Source organism: Miniopterus natalensis, chromosome X, assembly GCF_054644295.1.
Source record: "Miniopterus natalensis isolate mMinNat1 chromosome X, mMinNat1.hap1, whole genome shotgun sequence".
In the NCBI taxonomy this organism is placed as follows: Eukaryota; Metazoa; Chordata; class Mammalia; order Chiroptera; family Miniopteridae; genus Miniopterus; species Miniopterus natalensis.
This window is the reverse complement of record NC_142103.1, coordinates 95296948-95313188: the sequence shown is the minus strand read 5'-3', so window position 1 is coordinate 95313188 and position 16241 is coordinate 95296948. Positions and strand designations below refer to the sequence as shown.

General features: G+C 39.9%; 1 protein-coding gene across 4 annotated transcripts in view; it reads left to right on the top strand.

Annotated features, from left to right (window-relative positions):
- CNKSR2 (connector enhancer of kinase suppressor of Ras 2) overlaps positions 1 to 16241 on the top strand; it is a 236875-nt gene that overhangs the window by 187759 nt on the left and 32875 nt on the right. For all 4 annotated transcript variants that reach the window (XM_087829499.1, XM_087829498.1, XM_087829497.1 and 1 more), the window contains 3 exons: positions 817 to 884; positions 6838 to 6938; positions 9980 to 10514. In XM_087829499.1, coding sequence (XP_087685625.1) covers positions 817 to 884; positions 6838 to 6938; positions 9980 to 10514 — 704 coding nt within the window. The remainder of the gene's footprint in view (positions 1 to 816; positions 885 to 6837; positions 6939 to 9979; positions 10515 to 16241) is intronic.

Sequence of the window (16241 nt, the reverse complement as noted above, 5' to 3'; positions counted from 1 at the left end):
TAGTGACCAGTGGGAATTTTCAGATCGCTTTCTAGGTTTTGTGGTTTGCTAATGCGACGCAGGGTAAATAGTTGGAATGGTGAACGTAGGGAGAGCCCTGGTGGGACGAAAGATGGGGATTGAAACAGGTTTGCCTCAGCCCCCCGCCCTGGCAATAGCAGCGCTCCTGAAAGAGAAAAGAGCTAAGACTTCTTTTTAAGTTACTGTTGTTCATGGAAATAAATTTGGGGGGATCTAAGCAGAGGTTCAGTTTGTATATGCTCATTTCGTCTTTGGAAAACCTAATACCCTCGTATTCAGAGACAGATTTCCAAAGCACTCCTACGGTGTGTTTCCCCTCGGAGCGTTAGGCCTGCAGGAGCTCCATCAACACGCTATTTCATGGGAAAACGCATCTGGACGGGCAAGGTCCACAGCTCTTTTTCCTTATCAGGACAAATTATATCTGATGTTTTTTAAAATATGTCTGAAGGAGGATTTGTTCTGAAAAACAAAACAGCAGAAATAGTTGGACTGCTTCTGTATTGGACTAACGGAGTTAATGGGGGTTAGGTAATCTCAGAACCTTTATGTTTACAGACATTGACAGGTTTGCCCAGAGCCGTTCTCTTAAAATAGCATCTTCGGTGTGGGAGCAGTTTGTTCTACAGCAAATGATAGCTCATTGAAGTCTCCATGTGTCAAGAGTAGCAAAGAACACATCTTTTATGTACCATTATTCCACATATTCTTAGGCATCTTAAAATAAATATTTCTAAGAAGTGTAAGAGATGAAGTCATAATGTTTCTGATTTTAATATTTGTGTTTTTTTTCAGGTGGCTTAACAGAATTAACATCCTGACTGCAGGATATGCAGAAAGAGAGAGGATTAAGCAAGAACAAGGTAAAGGAATATTTTTTTACAGTTGTATTATTTTTTTTTTCTTGCTGTTATTCTGCACAGTGATTCACTGCCATCGCTTGAGAGAAAATGCGTGTGTTAGTTTGTGGTTATTTCTCTGCTGGGTACTTTGAATTCAAAGCACAGCGCCATATAGGTGTGGTTTAACAAATTAAACACATAGGGAATGAACGCGGGAATTTCTGGAGTAGCAAATATGAAGTTCTCTTCTGTTTGTTGCCAACTCCCTCAGTTTATTTCCTATAGAAGGGAAAAAAATCTTAAAAATTAAAAAGTCTGTATATTGACTCAATTCTAGCTCCTTGGTGGTGAGTTGTGTTTTTCCTGTCTAGCAGTATCATAGACATTTAAGTGGCTTTTCTGCTAAGAGCTCAGATGAACGGTCTCTTCTTCCATAAATGATCCCATTTGGTTATGTTCTTCGGTTCTATTACTTTGCAACTCTGTGATTTTTATAGAGCTTGCCTTGGTATTGACCTCAGATTTATGAAACACAATGGCATGATGCAGAATTGAAATCTCAGCGAAAGCTGTGGTCACCATTCTGAAGTGGCTTCACATTTCCCAGAGTATTTGCTATACATCACTTGGAAGCATAGTTTTTTGAAATTTTTGAGACATCGTCAAGTTGAAAGAATTTCACAGACTGATACATATATAAACATGGTTTTAGTTGTATATTCGGTGGGTATAGCCCTTTTGTTGATGTGGAGATTCTGAAGACCTTTTGCTTCCTCTCAGAGTAAAAACCACAGCCAAAACTTTTTGAAACATCTGAAAACTAAAGATTAGAGAGATCTAAAGGAGATAACCAGATCCTAAAACTAGTCTGTCAGCATATGTTTAGGGCAGGGGCCAGCGAACTTTCTGTAAAGAGCCAAATAGTAAATATTTTAGGCTTTGCAGGCCATGAAGTTTCTATCACAACTACTTAACTCTGCTGTTGCAGTATGAAAGCAGCTGCTAACACGTGAAGGGGTGTGGCTGTGCTCCAATCTAGAATTGAATTTCATATCATTTTTCACCTTTTAGAAGATATTTTTCTTTTGCTTTTTTTTAACCATTTAAAAATGTAAAAACCATTCTTGATTCACCGGCCCCTATAAATACATGCAAAGAGCCTCATTGGCCTGCAGGCCCTAGTTTACCAAGCCCTGGTTCAGAGCCACGAGGTGACAGAAGGGGGTGGGTGGGGAGGTGCAGGGTGAGGAGATAGGGCAGAGATTTCAAAGAAATAGCAAAACATGGTCCGTGCCAATGGGAATTTGTCATCTTGTTGAGGATCTCAAAAATGCACACTTGAAATTGCTTAAGAAAAATTAAAGAGCAACATAAAGTAAATCAGTACTAATTTTTGCATAATATGCAACTGATTTAAAAAATTTGCTAAGTAAGTGCAAAAAAATTATTTTAGGCCTGAGAAGGAGACAGGATTAATGAAGAAATACTTGCGGGAGAAAGTGACCAGTGAGCCTGATATAAAGTCGGCGGTAGAGCGGGAGAGAAGATACTTTATTCAGTATTAAGTGTTTCTGTGTAAGGCCTTCAGCTAGCACTCTAATTATATCAAGGTGAAATAGGCGCCCGTCATGCCTGAAATTACACTGAATTCTAGTAGAAAGGACACTCCTGGTACAGAAAATGAAATGTAATCAGGTTTCATGGGTATGCGACTGGAGAGACTCCTTCCAGATGGGGAGTGGGGAAGGCTTGATGTTTGCTCTGTTAGAGGAAAATGTGGAGTCAAGGAAGTAACAAAATATTCCTGCAGTGCAGCCAGCATGGATACCTCCCCAGATAGCATGGAAGCCACCTTCATCAAATCAGTGTTCACAGGCAAACCCCAGCCAGGACTAACAATGTCAGGCCAGTTCCTGAGCCACATTTCTTCATTGCTAAAAGTTTATTCCACACAGACAGCACTATGGTGATTGCCAGAGGGAAAGGGGGGTAGGGCAGGTAGAAGAGGGGAAAGGGGGGATACATGGAGATGGAAGGAGACTCGACTTGGGGTGGTGAACACACAATAAAAGAGAGGGTGTATTCTAGAATTATACACCCGAAACCTATATAATTTTATTAACCAATATCACGTCTATAAATACAATAATTTTTTTAATTTTAAAAAAGATTATGTCCCACCTTCATGCTTCAATTTCATTTATAGGCTTAAAATTGTGGTTAGAGTGCTAAAAAATACAAGCCTTCCTTTTTAAATTTCTTTAAAAGGCATAAAACTGTTCTTAAAAGATGCATATAGATATATTTCTGATCTTTTTAAGATGGAAGGATTAGAAGCATGGGCAGTGTACTGATAGGAAAATGAATCTTCGAAAAAAGTCAATTTGTGTGAATATGGAAGCTTGCATTTTCAGGCTTAACTGATGTATTTTATCACTGGGCATTACTTCGAAGCTGGGCATGTTCTTGATTTTAGTGAATTTTTTGTACTGGTATTATATGGCCAAATTTTATTATGGATGAAAGAACTGGTAAGTCATATTACACATGCAGGCTCTAAAAAGTATTAATTCCATGTATTCATACTGCCCTGGTCTCTCATGTGAGTATATATTTTAGTGCCCACTGGAGTATGCTAGACGATTATAGGCAGAAGCTAAGAGTTGCCATTCAAGCCTGTCTTGGTAACGCAGTGCAACCGGAATCTGAAATAATCTGGATTTCCACCTAGAGTGTACCTTCCTCAGGCTCTCTCACATAAGTCAGAAACACAGATCTCCTTCCTCTGCCTGAGTAGTATTCTATATAGAAAACTCCTGAATGATGGTGTCTACTCTGCACTTCTATAGAGTTGACATCTCCTGAGTACCATTCTCAGTACCAAAGTTAAACTGCATACAAAATACAGCTGTTTGACAATCGGGAATATTTCACAGTGATGCAGAGGAGTAACTGCCAAACACTTTATCTATTTAAATACCAAGTGCAGCCTAGAAGTGACTCTTTCATTGACTTAAATAAAAGTTTAGTAAATTACTCTTTAACTACAGAAGTGTAAAGGCTTTGAGGTTCTCTTTCATTATTCGTTGTTGTACTTAGAGATAACAGGGTTGCGCTAAATTCTGCCAAGATCACAATTTGGCTAATTATCTGCTAATCATTTGTCTGTATTTTTCCAGCTTCAAGTCAGACATTCATAACACATTATTTTCAATAGCATATTAGGTCTTTGCAGAGCTTTAATTACACAAAAATAATTAAAATATATTGTGTTTCTTTGATAGTTCTAGATGAAAAAGTCAATTTTTTTCAAATTATCCTTTTCTATCAACATGAGAAGTAAAGTGGAAATGTTCCTGTTCTGGTGATGGCACTGTTTGTTCATGATTATTTACTTCTAAAATTGAATTTACTGCAAGAGACATTAAAGTATCCATTTATTTTCTGCTAAATAGAGAGAGCGCTCAGAAAAATAAATTCATTTGCTCTTAGAATGAAAATCAGACTAGTTTCTGAGCAACAATGTTCTTGTAATTTTCCACACGAATCCAAACAAGCCTGACTACATTTTCTGTGTAGCCTGCTCTTTGGCATCGCTCTTTCAAAGTCATACAGCTTGATATGAGAAATGAAGTTAATCTGCAAAGTGGGGTATTTCAGTCTTGTCTTAGGTAACCCAAGAAAACTTTAGATTGATGGTGCTTAATAATAAACCAAGAATTTCATCAAATAGTGGACTAAAGTTCTTCCTAATTTCGGTGGGGGGAAGGTAAAAAGAGACTCTCCCAAATATTTGTAGTGATAGCTATAGAGATCTTGATAAAATGGTCATTTCCTTCTCAGTGTGCTAACAGGAACACTTGAGGTGCTGACTCCTTGAGACCCTAAGGTATCACTTGCAGAGGTCAGGAGAAACTCAGCAGAGGCGCCAGTTTCTGGGAATAGTGGGAAGGGTAAAAGCAGAGTGATCTTGGCAAGCCCACTGCTTGGGGTGGGATGTGGGAGAGGTGTTCACTCCCTTCACCTCCTGCATGACTTCCCAGTGGTATTTCTAGCTCCCACAAAACCACCCAACCCATGCCCCAGAGTTCGAGAATTCACTTTTTGTGGCTAGAACTTGCTATAAGAAAAAGACTATTGTCTGAGAAGATGAACGGCAGGCATTTATCTCCTATGTGATCTGGGTCAGACTGTCCTGGCATGTTAACTACAAAGGGGACCAGGAGTGCTGACCAGTATTTATTGAGTGCTTTCAAGATGCAAAAGCTCTTGATATATGTTACCTTATTTAGTACCTCCACACACACAACTCTGAAAGGCAGTTATTATTAGCCCCCTTTTACTGATGACAATACTCAGAGAGGTTAAGTAAACATCACAAGAACACAGAGATGGTAAGTGTTATAGCCACAGATTGAGCCTACATCTGCTCAAGTACATAGCTCATGCTTTTCTCACCAGTGTTTTCTGGGTCTATTTCTCAGCAACTACGTCAGTTCCTATATGCAGGAGACTTAGTATACTGGCCTTCACAGGTGTGATCCAATGTAAAAACCAGACATCAAATTTAGGTTAAGTAGTCTTCAGTTATCCTTTACTCAAAGGAAATAATTATATTAGGAATAGAATTTTCAGAGTCCTTGTATTTTTGGCCTAAATATAATAATCTCCATTGCTAAAGAATTTCTTTTCACAGTAGCCAGAGTTATAGGGCAGCAGGAAGGGGGGACCTTAAAGGATTGTGGATATATGTCACATTAAGCATTCCCACTGTGTCATATAAGAGTCCCAGTGACTTAGCCCTCTGAGGTTTAGAGCAAGGCAAATTCTTAGTTCAAATCCTACTTCTACTGCTTTCTATTCAGCATATAGTAAGTACTCAGTAAATGTTAGCTGTACTTATTAATATTAATCAGCAGCACAAATATACAGCACTACAATTTGGGGATTCCTGTGTGGAGAGGGGTCCTGTAAAAATATGTGCCATGATTTTTCACAAAAATCTGAATATTAGTTAAGCCTTCTGATGGTTCTTTTGTGATTTAGATTTTCATGAGAATAAGGAAACTTGTTTTAATACCTTTTCTCTTTTATCATCTGAAATTCATATGGATAATACTTCTGGATTTTTCCTTATAAATCACATAAAGAATTAACCCCGCAATGACAGAGTAGTTGAGATATTATTAGTGGAACAGATTCCGATTATTGGCCTTTTTGCTGTATTTTATTTACTCAATTAATGTATCTTTCAGAGTTTTCCCCTTCTCTCTTGCCTGAGTTCGGCCTAGCCACTTTGTCTAGCAGCTTACATTTTCTACCCTTTTAAGCAGTTCTGGAAGTTTGGAAGTTGCAGCCCACATCAGCAGATTTGCCCTTTTGCATTTGGCAAGAACCAGGGTTTGCCATGTGTTTCCAAGTCGAGGTGGGAGTATGGTGTTACAGAGATTTATGTCAGCATGACTCTAGAAACAGTGATTGTTAGATAACCAGTGAATTGAAGCCAGAAAAGAGAATTGAGAACATTATTTTTGGAGGTGTTTATATCTGTAGAGATCAACAGCAATATATGTATTGCTTTTCTATGGGCGTTCATCTTCAGGATAAAATGGTACGCCTCTAAGAGGCATCATGTGACGCTGTGCATTAATTGAAGCCATAGAATAATTTGATCTGGAATCTCAAATACGCTAAACCTGGTTTGGCTTATGCAATATCTTTTTCTGAATTCCTTAAAATTGTGGTTATGTATAATTGCTTGCTTTAAAAGAAGGTTGGAATTAGTTCATTGCACACCTCCTTCATCCTCAAAACCCAGGTGAAAATAAAAGTTCTTGAGCCTGGGGCAGGGGCGCCGGGGAACAGGTGTAGGAGTGGGATGTAAACTAGCTTTTGTTAGCTGGGATCGTGTGTTCCTGAAAATTTAATAGAAGCATTTAATAGAATATTGATGTATCCATGTGTGAATTTTCAGATTACTGGAGTGAGAGTGACAAGGAAGAAGCAGATACTCCATCAACACCCAAACAGGACAGCCCTCCACCCCCCTACGATACATACCCGCGGCCTCCCTCTGTAAGTTGCCGACAGGAATGTACTTAATGCAGCATCAGAATCTTTGACCTAAAGCATCCCTTTGTATGTTAAAAAAAGGATATGTAGTGAATTGCATGTCAGACCTCAGTTTCTTAGGAGAAAGAAAATAGGGAGTCTAAAAGCAATAAGGGGGAAATTTGAAGTATACGAAGAATATTTAATCCGGAGAAACAGTAACCACAGATTCCAGGCATAATAAATATCTGAGCAGGTGACTGATTGATTGATTGATTGATTCTTGGTTAATATAATTTTTATTTTTTCCATCACCACTTATCCCCCCTATACCCTCTTCCACATCTGCCCACCCCCCTCCCCACCACAGTCACCATACTGTTGTCCATGTCCATGAGTTCTTTCCCTTTTTTCCCATTTTTGCACAATCCCTCCACCACCACCATCAGAGAGGTCTACCTGCTCCCTATGTATGAGTCTGTCTCTATTTTGCTTATTAGTCTATTTTGTTCATTAGGTTCCACGTATGTGTGAAATCATGTGGTACTTGTCTTTCTCTGTCTGGCTTATTTCACTTAGCATGACACTCTCCAGATCCCTCCATGCTGTCGTAAAGGGTAAGATTTTAGCCCTGGATCGGATGACTTTACAGGTGAATTTCACCAATTTTTCAAAGATGAACTAATACCTATCCTTCTCAAACTATTTGAATAAATTCAAGAGGAGGGATGACTAGTTTTGTTAAGAAAACATACTTTTTGTATCAGAGTAGCCTTTGTGAAAATAACCAAAAAAAATTTTTTAGAAAATATATATAAATTCACCTTATCTATTTCACACTAATAAAATTTATTCCTATTTCTTTTAGAATCAACTCATAAAAATTAAGATTATGTCTGTGTTGAATATGTCTTGGCATGTAGCCTTTTCGACAGCCATGGGGTCTGATTTAACATATGTGTTTATGTGGTGCTCCGGGCCTCTTAAACCTGTATAAATTATTCTGTGTATAGACTATACTCTGATCTTCTAATAGGGTAAACAACTCTTCTGGTTTGCTTGGGACTATCCCACTTTATGCTCATTTCCCATCAGAATTAGTGAGAGTGTCTCAGTAGTGTCCAGTTTGGACAACATATTGTATGGTCATGGTACCATGAGAGTCAACTCTGCCTGTCTTGGGACTGAGTCTTCAACATAGGAAATGGACACTAGATTTAGATGACAACAACAGCAAACCTAATTCCACTTCCATATAATTGAAGGGGATTTTTAATGAGAAAGGTGCCGTGCAAGATTTTGATATAATTCTAGGCCTTGGCCTTCTCAACCTTGGCTGTGCGTAAGAATCACCTCTGGAACATTTTAGAAATGCAAATGTTCAGGCCCAATCCAGACATGTTAAATCAGAGTATTTGGGCCTGCACACAGCTCACTGGACTGGACTGTGAGCTTTTTTTTTTTTTTTTTAAATATCTTTATTGATTTCAGAGAGGAAGGGAGAGGGAGAGAGAGAGAGATGGAAACATCAATGATGAGAGTCATTGATCGGCTAGCCTGCAACCCGGGCATGTGCCCTGACCGGGAATCGAACCCCAATCGCCTGGATCCTAGGTCGACACTCAACCGCTGAGCCACACCCGGCCGGGCTGGACTGTGAGCTTTTTGAAAATAGTCTATTCATCCACACATTTCCTGGCCTAGCTCAGCACTGGCACTTACTTATTAAGTGCTTGATAAATGTTTCTGAAATAAATAAATATATGTGTACTTTTATCTCATAACTAAAAAGGAAGCCACAGTTTTCATAACATGTTTGAAGACAGTGTCTCTTACCTAAGGAGAAGAGGAGAAAAGTGGAAAAAATGGAGAACTATTCTATGTGTATGCACATTTCTTTAATAAATGCTAAAGTTTACCTACCAAGTGCAAGGATGAGCTATAGAAATGAAATAATGAAGTCAGTGACAAGATGTAGTTTATGTCCTATTTCCCCTCTTTCCCTAAAGCATCAGGGTCTGACTAATTCCTCTAAAATATTTATAGAAGAGGAAGAAAGGGAAACTGCAGCTTCACCAAACAGCTCTTTAATCATAGCAACATATGAATTTCAAGACGGAAACTATTCACATTGTCAGTAACATGTGAGAAGATAAACTGCCCACAGAAAATGCCACATAACTTTTCCTGTACCCTGAGGGGCAGCATGCACTTTCCCTGCAGCCAGACTTGTCCTCAGCCCCACTGACAATGGTTACATTGACTGACAAATCTGGCCTCTCCTGCCAGAAGAGGGCCTGGGCTGGTCTGTTAGCTCCCAGAGCTAGAGTTAGGCTGGTCCCAGCGGTGGTGCCTGCAAGGCTTTTCCAGCATTCACTTGATTCCAGCCCTTTTTCTTGGTTGTGCTTTTCCCTGTAACGTATATTGCCAAACTTCCAATTCCAGGGATAAAAATACTCCCTTTTTCTTTTGTGTTTATGTACCCTGAAGTGCCTCAAGGCAAATGCTAATCCCTATCAGGGTATGATCTCATGCTACCTACATTTTTAACTCTAGAAAATGCCCCAGAATTGACAGGACCATAAGAAAGCTTTTCCGTGGCGCTCCTGGGAGCAGACATTCACCTGTGAAGAAGAGGGAGGGCCTTCACATCCCAAAGCCGCTCCTTACTCTCGTCCCCCAGCTCCATAAAATCTGGAAATAGGAATTTGGCAACCATTCTTCAGGATTTCAAATGCGTACAGATCTTAAAACCTTGGATTATGTGTTTAGTTGCAGGATAGTCTGTACATAAGTACTCACGTTTTCTCCTGCTTTGGTTGCGGTAAGATTTTGCATCGAGGGGTCAGATGTTTCGTGAGAGCCTGGTGTATGTAGCCGCATTTCAATACCCCTGCATCTCAGGGGTACTGAAATGCAGCTGGGGCCTAACTTTGAGATGTTTGCAAAGTTGACAGCCTTAGCTCTCAGCTGGCAAGTGTTCCCTGGTGGAAGTTGAGGTGTTCCTGGGCCACGGAGGTGGCCTGTGATTTCCGTGGACACTGACCTGGGGCCCCTTTCCGCAGATGAGCTGCGCCAGCCCCTATGTGGAAGCGAAGCACAGCCGCCTCTCGTCCACGGAGACCTCTCAGTCGCAGTCCTCTCACGAGGAGTTCCGCCAGGAAGTGACTGGGAGCAGCGCCGTGTCCCCCGTCCGCAAGACGGCCAGCCAGCGCCGCTCCTGGCAGGATTTAATCGAGACGCCGCTCACAAGCTCAGGGTTGCACTATCTTCAGACTCTGCCCCTGGAGGACTCTGTCTTCTCTGACTCCGCGGCCCTGTCCCCAGAGCACAGGCGGCAGTCCACCCTCCCGACGCAGAAGTGCCACCTGCAGGATCACTACGGGCCGTACCCCTTAGCAGAGAGCGACAGGATGCAAGTGCTCAATGGCAACGGGGGCAAGCCGCGAAGCTTCACGCTGCCCCGAGACAGCGGCTTCAACCACTGCTGTCTGAATGCGCCGCTTAGTGCCTGTGACCCGCAGGACGCCGCGCAGCCCCCGGAGGTGGAGGAAGAGGAGGAGGAAGGGGAGGCGGCGGGGGAAAGCCTAGGAGACAAAAGTAAGTATGTCGGCGGGGACTGCTGGCCCGTGCGCACGGGCTCCTGACCTCTTCAGATTGCTTATTTTAAGAAAATAGCATTTGCTGCCCTTTTTTCTTAAAATAATGGTCTTGCTGCATAGGAAGCTAGGGATCCCTCGGTGTCCTACTTTCAGAACTTCAGTGAGCGGGGGAAGCGATGGATCCTGCATCCCAGGATCCCCAGAGCTGGAGCAAATCACTTTTTTCTCCACTTACCCACTTGCCTTTTAAGGTTAATGGTACCCATTTCTTTGTCTTCCTCCCCTTAGCCACTTCTCACTCGCATGCATCGTCCCCTTGGTCCACAGTGTTGCCCCCTGAGTTTCGGTTAAGAATCTGTAAATGCTTCGAGGAGGGCGTTAGCAGAACCTTGGTTGAAAGAGTAAGTGAACACCACACACACACACACACACACGCACACAACTTAAAAATCCAAGTTCTTCCAAGAAAAATATCTCACACAGTATTTCTACTACTTCAAATAGCCACATTTATGTCTAGAAACCAATTGGCCAAAAACATCCATTTACTTTCTTGGATATCGATTACAAATTTCAGTTTATGTGAATCAACTCCTAAGAGAGAAGTCAATTACGCACCTTCTGTCTTGCTAGCATTAAGAATACATTTGCGAGCTATCAGGTTCTTTATACACCACACCATAGCAAACGTCTGTTTATAACTAATGTGATACACCGGGTCAGAAACCCAGGCTAGTGTAAGGAAACGGCTATAACTCAGTTACCTTATTTAAAAAGAAAATCTAGGACCGGCTATAAATCTTGAATGTTAAATTTCAAAACCAGCGTAGAAGAAATAGTATTAAACTGATTACATCTTTTTAATCAAAAGGAAGTCTGGGCCGGTTAGTGCAGATGGCCTGAGCCAGTGCTGAGGAAGCCACAGTTACTGATTCGGTCCCACTTAGGGCAGGAGACTACTCCTTTGAAAGAATGCAAACAGCCTGTATTCTTCAGCCCATTTCATGAGTATATGGACTTGGGTTACAGGACATATTTGTGTAAGTACTTCATCACAGCTGGAAAAAACTAAAAGCTCACAGGTTAACAGCCAAGAGCCTCCTGTCGGTGTCAGGTTGGGCTCATTTCAAATGAGGGTCCTTTGGCAATTATTAACAAGAAAATACAGTGAAATTCCTTTTATGGTATGGATATTCATTGCACTATTTAATGGGAATTAAATTATGATTTAAACCATCAAAATATGAGTTGCTTCTTATAAAATTCATCTGTTAAACCAGTTTCCATTGTAAAGCATATTTTAGCCATAATCTCCATCAGGAGCATTCTAAAAGCTATACTTTTGGTGCACGAAAGGTAATTACCATGTATTACCTGCCAAGCCCTCTCAGCACTCATATTTATTAGAGATTAGGGAAGAGTCTTGTGGAAGAAATATCTAGGAGCTATGTTAGGCCTCTGTAGGTGTTCTGGAAAACATGATACATTTTAATATGGTAATTATCAAAATGATTACGCTGTTTTCTAAAATTTAACTGAAGGTGAGTTAGAAACTGCATTTGGACTACCATCCAGGTACTACACAGCTGCTATAACTATGTCAGGTTTGTTCAGTACTACAAAGCAGAAAGCATGTGCTAGGACCTGAAAGGAAAACCCGGGCCCTATGCTCACCCTTCCTTCAGGCTCCAGTAGCCCACAGAGCATCTCTAGGTACATGCCTTTCAGGTGTTTTTTTCCTGGTGTCTCTTTTTTTCCTTTTGCTGTTTTGTTGATTTGATTTATTTTAGCCATATAGGCATACTCTGAAGCCAGTGGGTTTTTCCTTCAGGTTTCCAAATAACTTAAGTGAGCAGTTACTCGATACTACTTTCCATCTTTTTCAGTGGCTCTCTCTTTGTGGAATAATTGCGATGACACAGAACAGCCCTAGAAAGTGTGTCAGTACATTTGGTATTGCACATTTGGACTTTACGGTTCAATATTGTGGGGCAGTTCATGCTATTTCAGTCGGCCCTGCTTCTCCAAAGGTGGCCGTGTAATACCTTCCAGCGCCCCATTTCTTTCTGGGTGTTTTTCCATAGATCTTGCCACTTGATGTCTCAGTGTCCTTCAAGCTGTTCTCAGCAGAGCAGTGCTTTTCACGCTTGCCTAGAAGATGCTTCTTATTAAATGGAATGTATGTTCACCTTCCTAATTATTGTTTTTTCTGTATTACTGTTTCTAATCTTTTGGACTGTGCAATTTGATGAACACTTCATTTGGGAAACATCAGCTCTAAAATCAGTGTTTTCAGAAAAATCTCTAAGGTCTAGTTAAGGGATGTTGTGTTCATGACTGCCCTGGGCTGGCCATTAGGAGTAAATATTCCATGCTGCTTATTCAAATCAAGCTGCTTGGCGTTATGTCAGCAGAGTAAAAATTATACCAGGGAAAGAAGCCCCCGCCATTCCGCCAGCCTCAGAGCCTAAGATGCACAGCGTGCCCCCCGTATGAGCCCTCACTGTGCTCCTGCACTGGTCAGCAGGCAGCCGCTTGTTTGAATCCCAGCCCAGCAGCCGTGAGTCACTGACTGTCGCACTTGGGGCCAGCGTTCGGCCTGACCTACTAAAATGAATTTGCGCTAATCAAGCCCCGACCTGCAGAGGAAATAAGTTCCATGTCTCCAGCTCCAAACATTTTTCTCAGTTTGCCAAGAAATTAAAAATAGGAAGTGTCAAGAGAGTGGGCAGAAAGAATAATGGAAGAAAACGTGACAATACAGTCTGTCTTCTGCTTTAAGGGTGAAGAATTATGTCATCAACCAAACCCCATTCTTATCATTTATATTTACTTTAACTTTATATAATATAACATATTATATATTGTTTACGAGTTTACAAAGCAATCGAGAAGCAAGATGTACCTAAATCTGTGGCCTAGGTGATTTTTTTCAGTCTCCTTGTAGATGTTCAATTTGGCCCCGCTTATGAAGCGTAAATTTAGCCTTCTTTAGAACAGACTTCAATCTGTGTTCTCATGATTGAACGAACTTTTGTCTTAGTTTGAAATTCAGTTTGAAAACCATCATACTGGCTTTTCTCAGGCTGAACTCATTTTAGTCCAAAATGGATGGTGCTAAAAGTACACAAATGAGACCTGTCTTGTTTTCCTTCGACTGAAAAGTCAGGTTGCATATTAATTATCCTGACCTACTTCACTGGCATTTGGGAGAAGACAAGTAATTTCCTATTATCCCAATTAGCAGTTTTGAAGCTTACTGAGGTACAGGACTTATAATACTTCAGTTAAATTAAATTATAAATTATGTCAGCCTATGCAGGTTTCAGTGAGTATAAATCATAAAAGTGTGGGACAAAATATAAAGATATATTTCATTCTGAAAGCATCTGCCATAACACTAAAATACTGTTTTGCTTAATGCAGCTCGAAGTCTGCTGGAATAGTTTTCTCTCCTTTGCCATGGTAGTCAATTTAGATGAGGTTTTCAGAAACTTTATCCCTTGATCTTGCTGATTTCCCTCCTGGCCGTTGTAAGAGTATTCTTTACTGGCCATACATTCTCGGTGCCTCCGTATACTCAATGAAGTTATAATGTGCTCTCTTTATTATCTTGGATATAACCTACCAGTATTCTCACTCAATTTACACATTTATTAGGTTGGTCTTAGAGATCTAAAGCAAAACCTAGTAGCTATCATACACCTCAGGTTATCTGGTCAAGATATTTATTGATGTTTTCAAAATGAGATCTGCTGAGAAATGTATTTTAAAGGTATTTTTTAAAAATCTAACATCCTTTGCACACCATTGGTAACATAAGAGCTGCACGAAATATGCAGCTCAGTGGCCTAATATCTTAAATTATCTAAGCTGAGAGGCTGGATAATGGCTGCCAGTTTAGTGCGGAAAAGGAGAGATCATCCTCTTCAATCATGTTAAAGGGTCCTGGAGTAATTTCCTGAAGAGTCTCTAAAAGCCATGAATATTATTTTTGAGAACATTCAGGTAGGAAGTGCATGGGCAAGGGGAAGATATTTTTAAAATATGAAATTGTGTTTAAAGAAAAAATGAGCAAGTTGAAAATTAAAAAAAAATGTTGCAGTACTTTTTATAGTCTTATTTATTGTCAAGATGAATTATGAACAAGCACAAAGAATTTAGAAGAGTATAATCATCAACAAGATCTTAAATTATAGTTTGGCTCTAAAGGGAATAGGTGGAAAAGATATATAAGCATTGTGAATCAAAAGACATTCATTAAAGTTAGAAAAAGAATAGCAGAGAACCTTAAATATGCCGCTTTTGTGAAGTTTAAGGGCACCATTCTTGGCTGGTTATGTAATATATATATATATATATATATATATATATATTTATATATATACTTATATAATATAAATATATATATATATATGTATAAAAGGAACACAGAAAAATCTAGAAAGTAGTAAGCAAATACTCTCTTAATACCACATTGTCTGATTTTTGAAGAAAGGCTTAGGCAGACATGAAACACTAAAGATCAGATATAGAGTCTAGCCATAATCCTAATACTGATTATAGGTTGGATTTTTAATCACACCTCCCTCGTTTTTTGACTTCAATAATGAGGAAAAGTTATCATGTGAATTTATAGGAAATTCAGAGGCAGGTTTGTTCAGGAGCGAATTGCATGGCTCTGCAGTGTCAGGACTCTAAGTTAACTTTTCTGTAAAGCCAACAGCTCCAAGCATCACTTCTCATAAGACAGCATCCAAAGAGCCAAAGACCAGGCCCTATCTTTAGTCCTTTTGTAAGATCAAGGAAAACTTCCTGGATCCTTCCAGCAGACTTAACTCTAGATTTCATTGGCCAAGGTTGCACCACATGCCCATGCCTAAATAACAAGGGAAATGGAATGATTATGAATAGACTAACCTTGATTTGTTTTTAAGATCAAAAAGAAAATATACCAAACTGCTTATCTACATGAGCCTCTCTCCTATTATATATGTTATATCCTCAAATAATTTGTTCAAACAGTGTTTCACTCTTTGAAATATATATACACAAACACATACCCCAGACCACATCACATCATTTAAGCCTTGGCACTGAAGGAATGCTAGATATCTCAAAGGGGATAAATATGACATACTGAACATATAGCTAGTTAGATGTAATTACTGTTGACTTTTGAAATGAATGAGCATATTTTCCTATAAACACTAAGTGATCAGAACTTATAATACAGTCTGTGGAAATGTTCCTCAGTTCAAATCCTTGTTTTTGTCACTCTGCCACTTGCAAGTGGTATGACTGATCAAGTTATTTACCATCCCTAGGCCTCAGTGTCTTCATCGTTAAATGATGGGGCGCAGGTACTTATGAGGTTGTGTGAGGAGTGAATGAGGTAGTGCCAGAGAGCACTTAGCTTCCATATCTGACACACTGTAAGTCTGTCCAATAAGCATTTCTTAATTTTGTAACTTATGTAGATGTTATGCAGATTTGCATCTAGACCAAGAGGGTGATTACAATACTTAAATAGTGAATTAGCCCTTGCAAACCTCGCTATATAACATTGACCTGACTACAGGACCTACCTTTGTTCACTTCCGGCCGAGTTGAACCGGATGAAATGCTGTTCTTGTAGTTCAAAATGGTGAAATGTCAGCAATTTTATATACCTCGACATGATATATTAGCCATGTTCCAGGAGCTCAAACTAAAAATGTCCCTC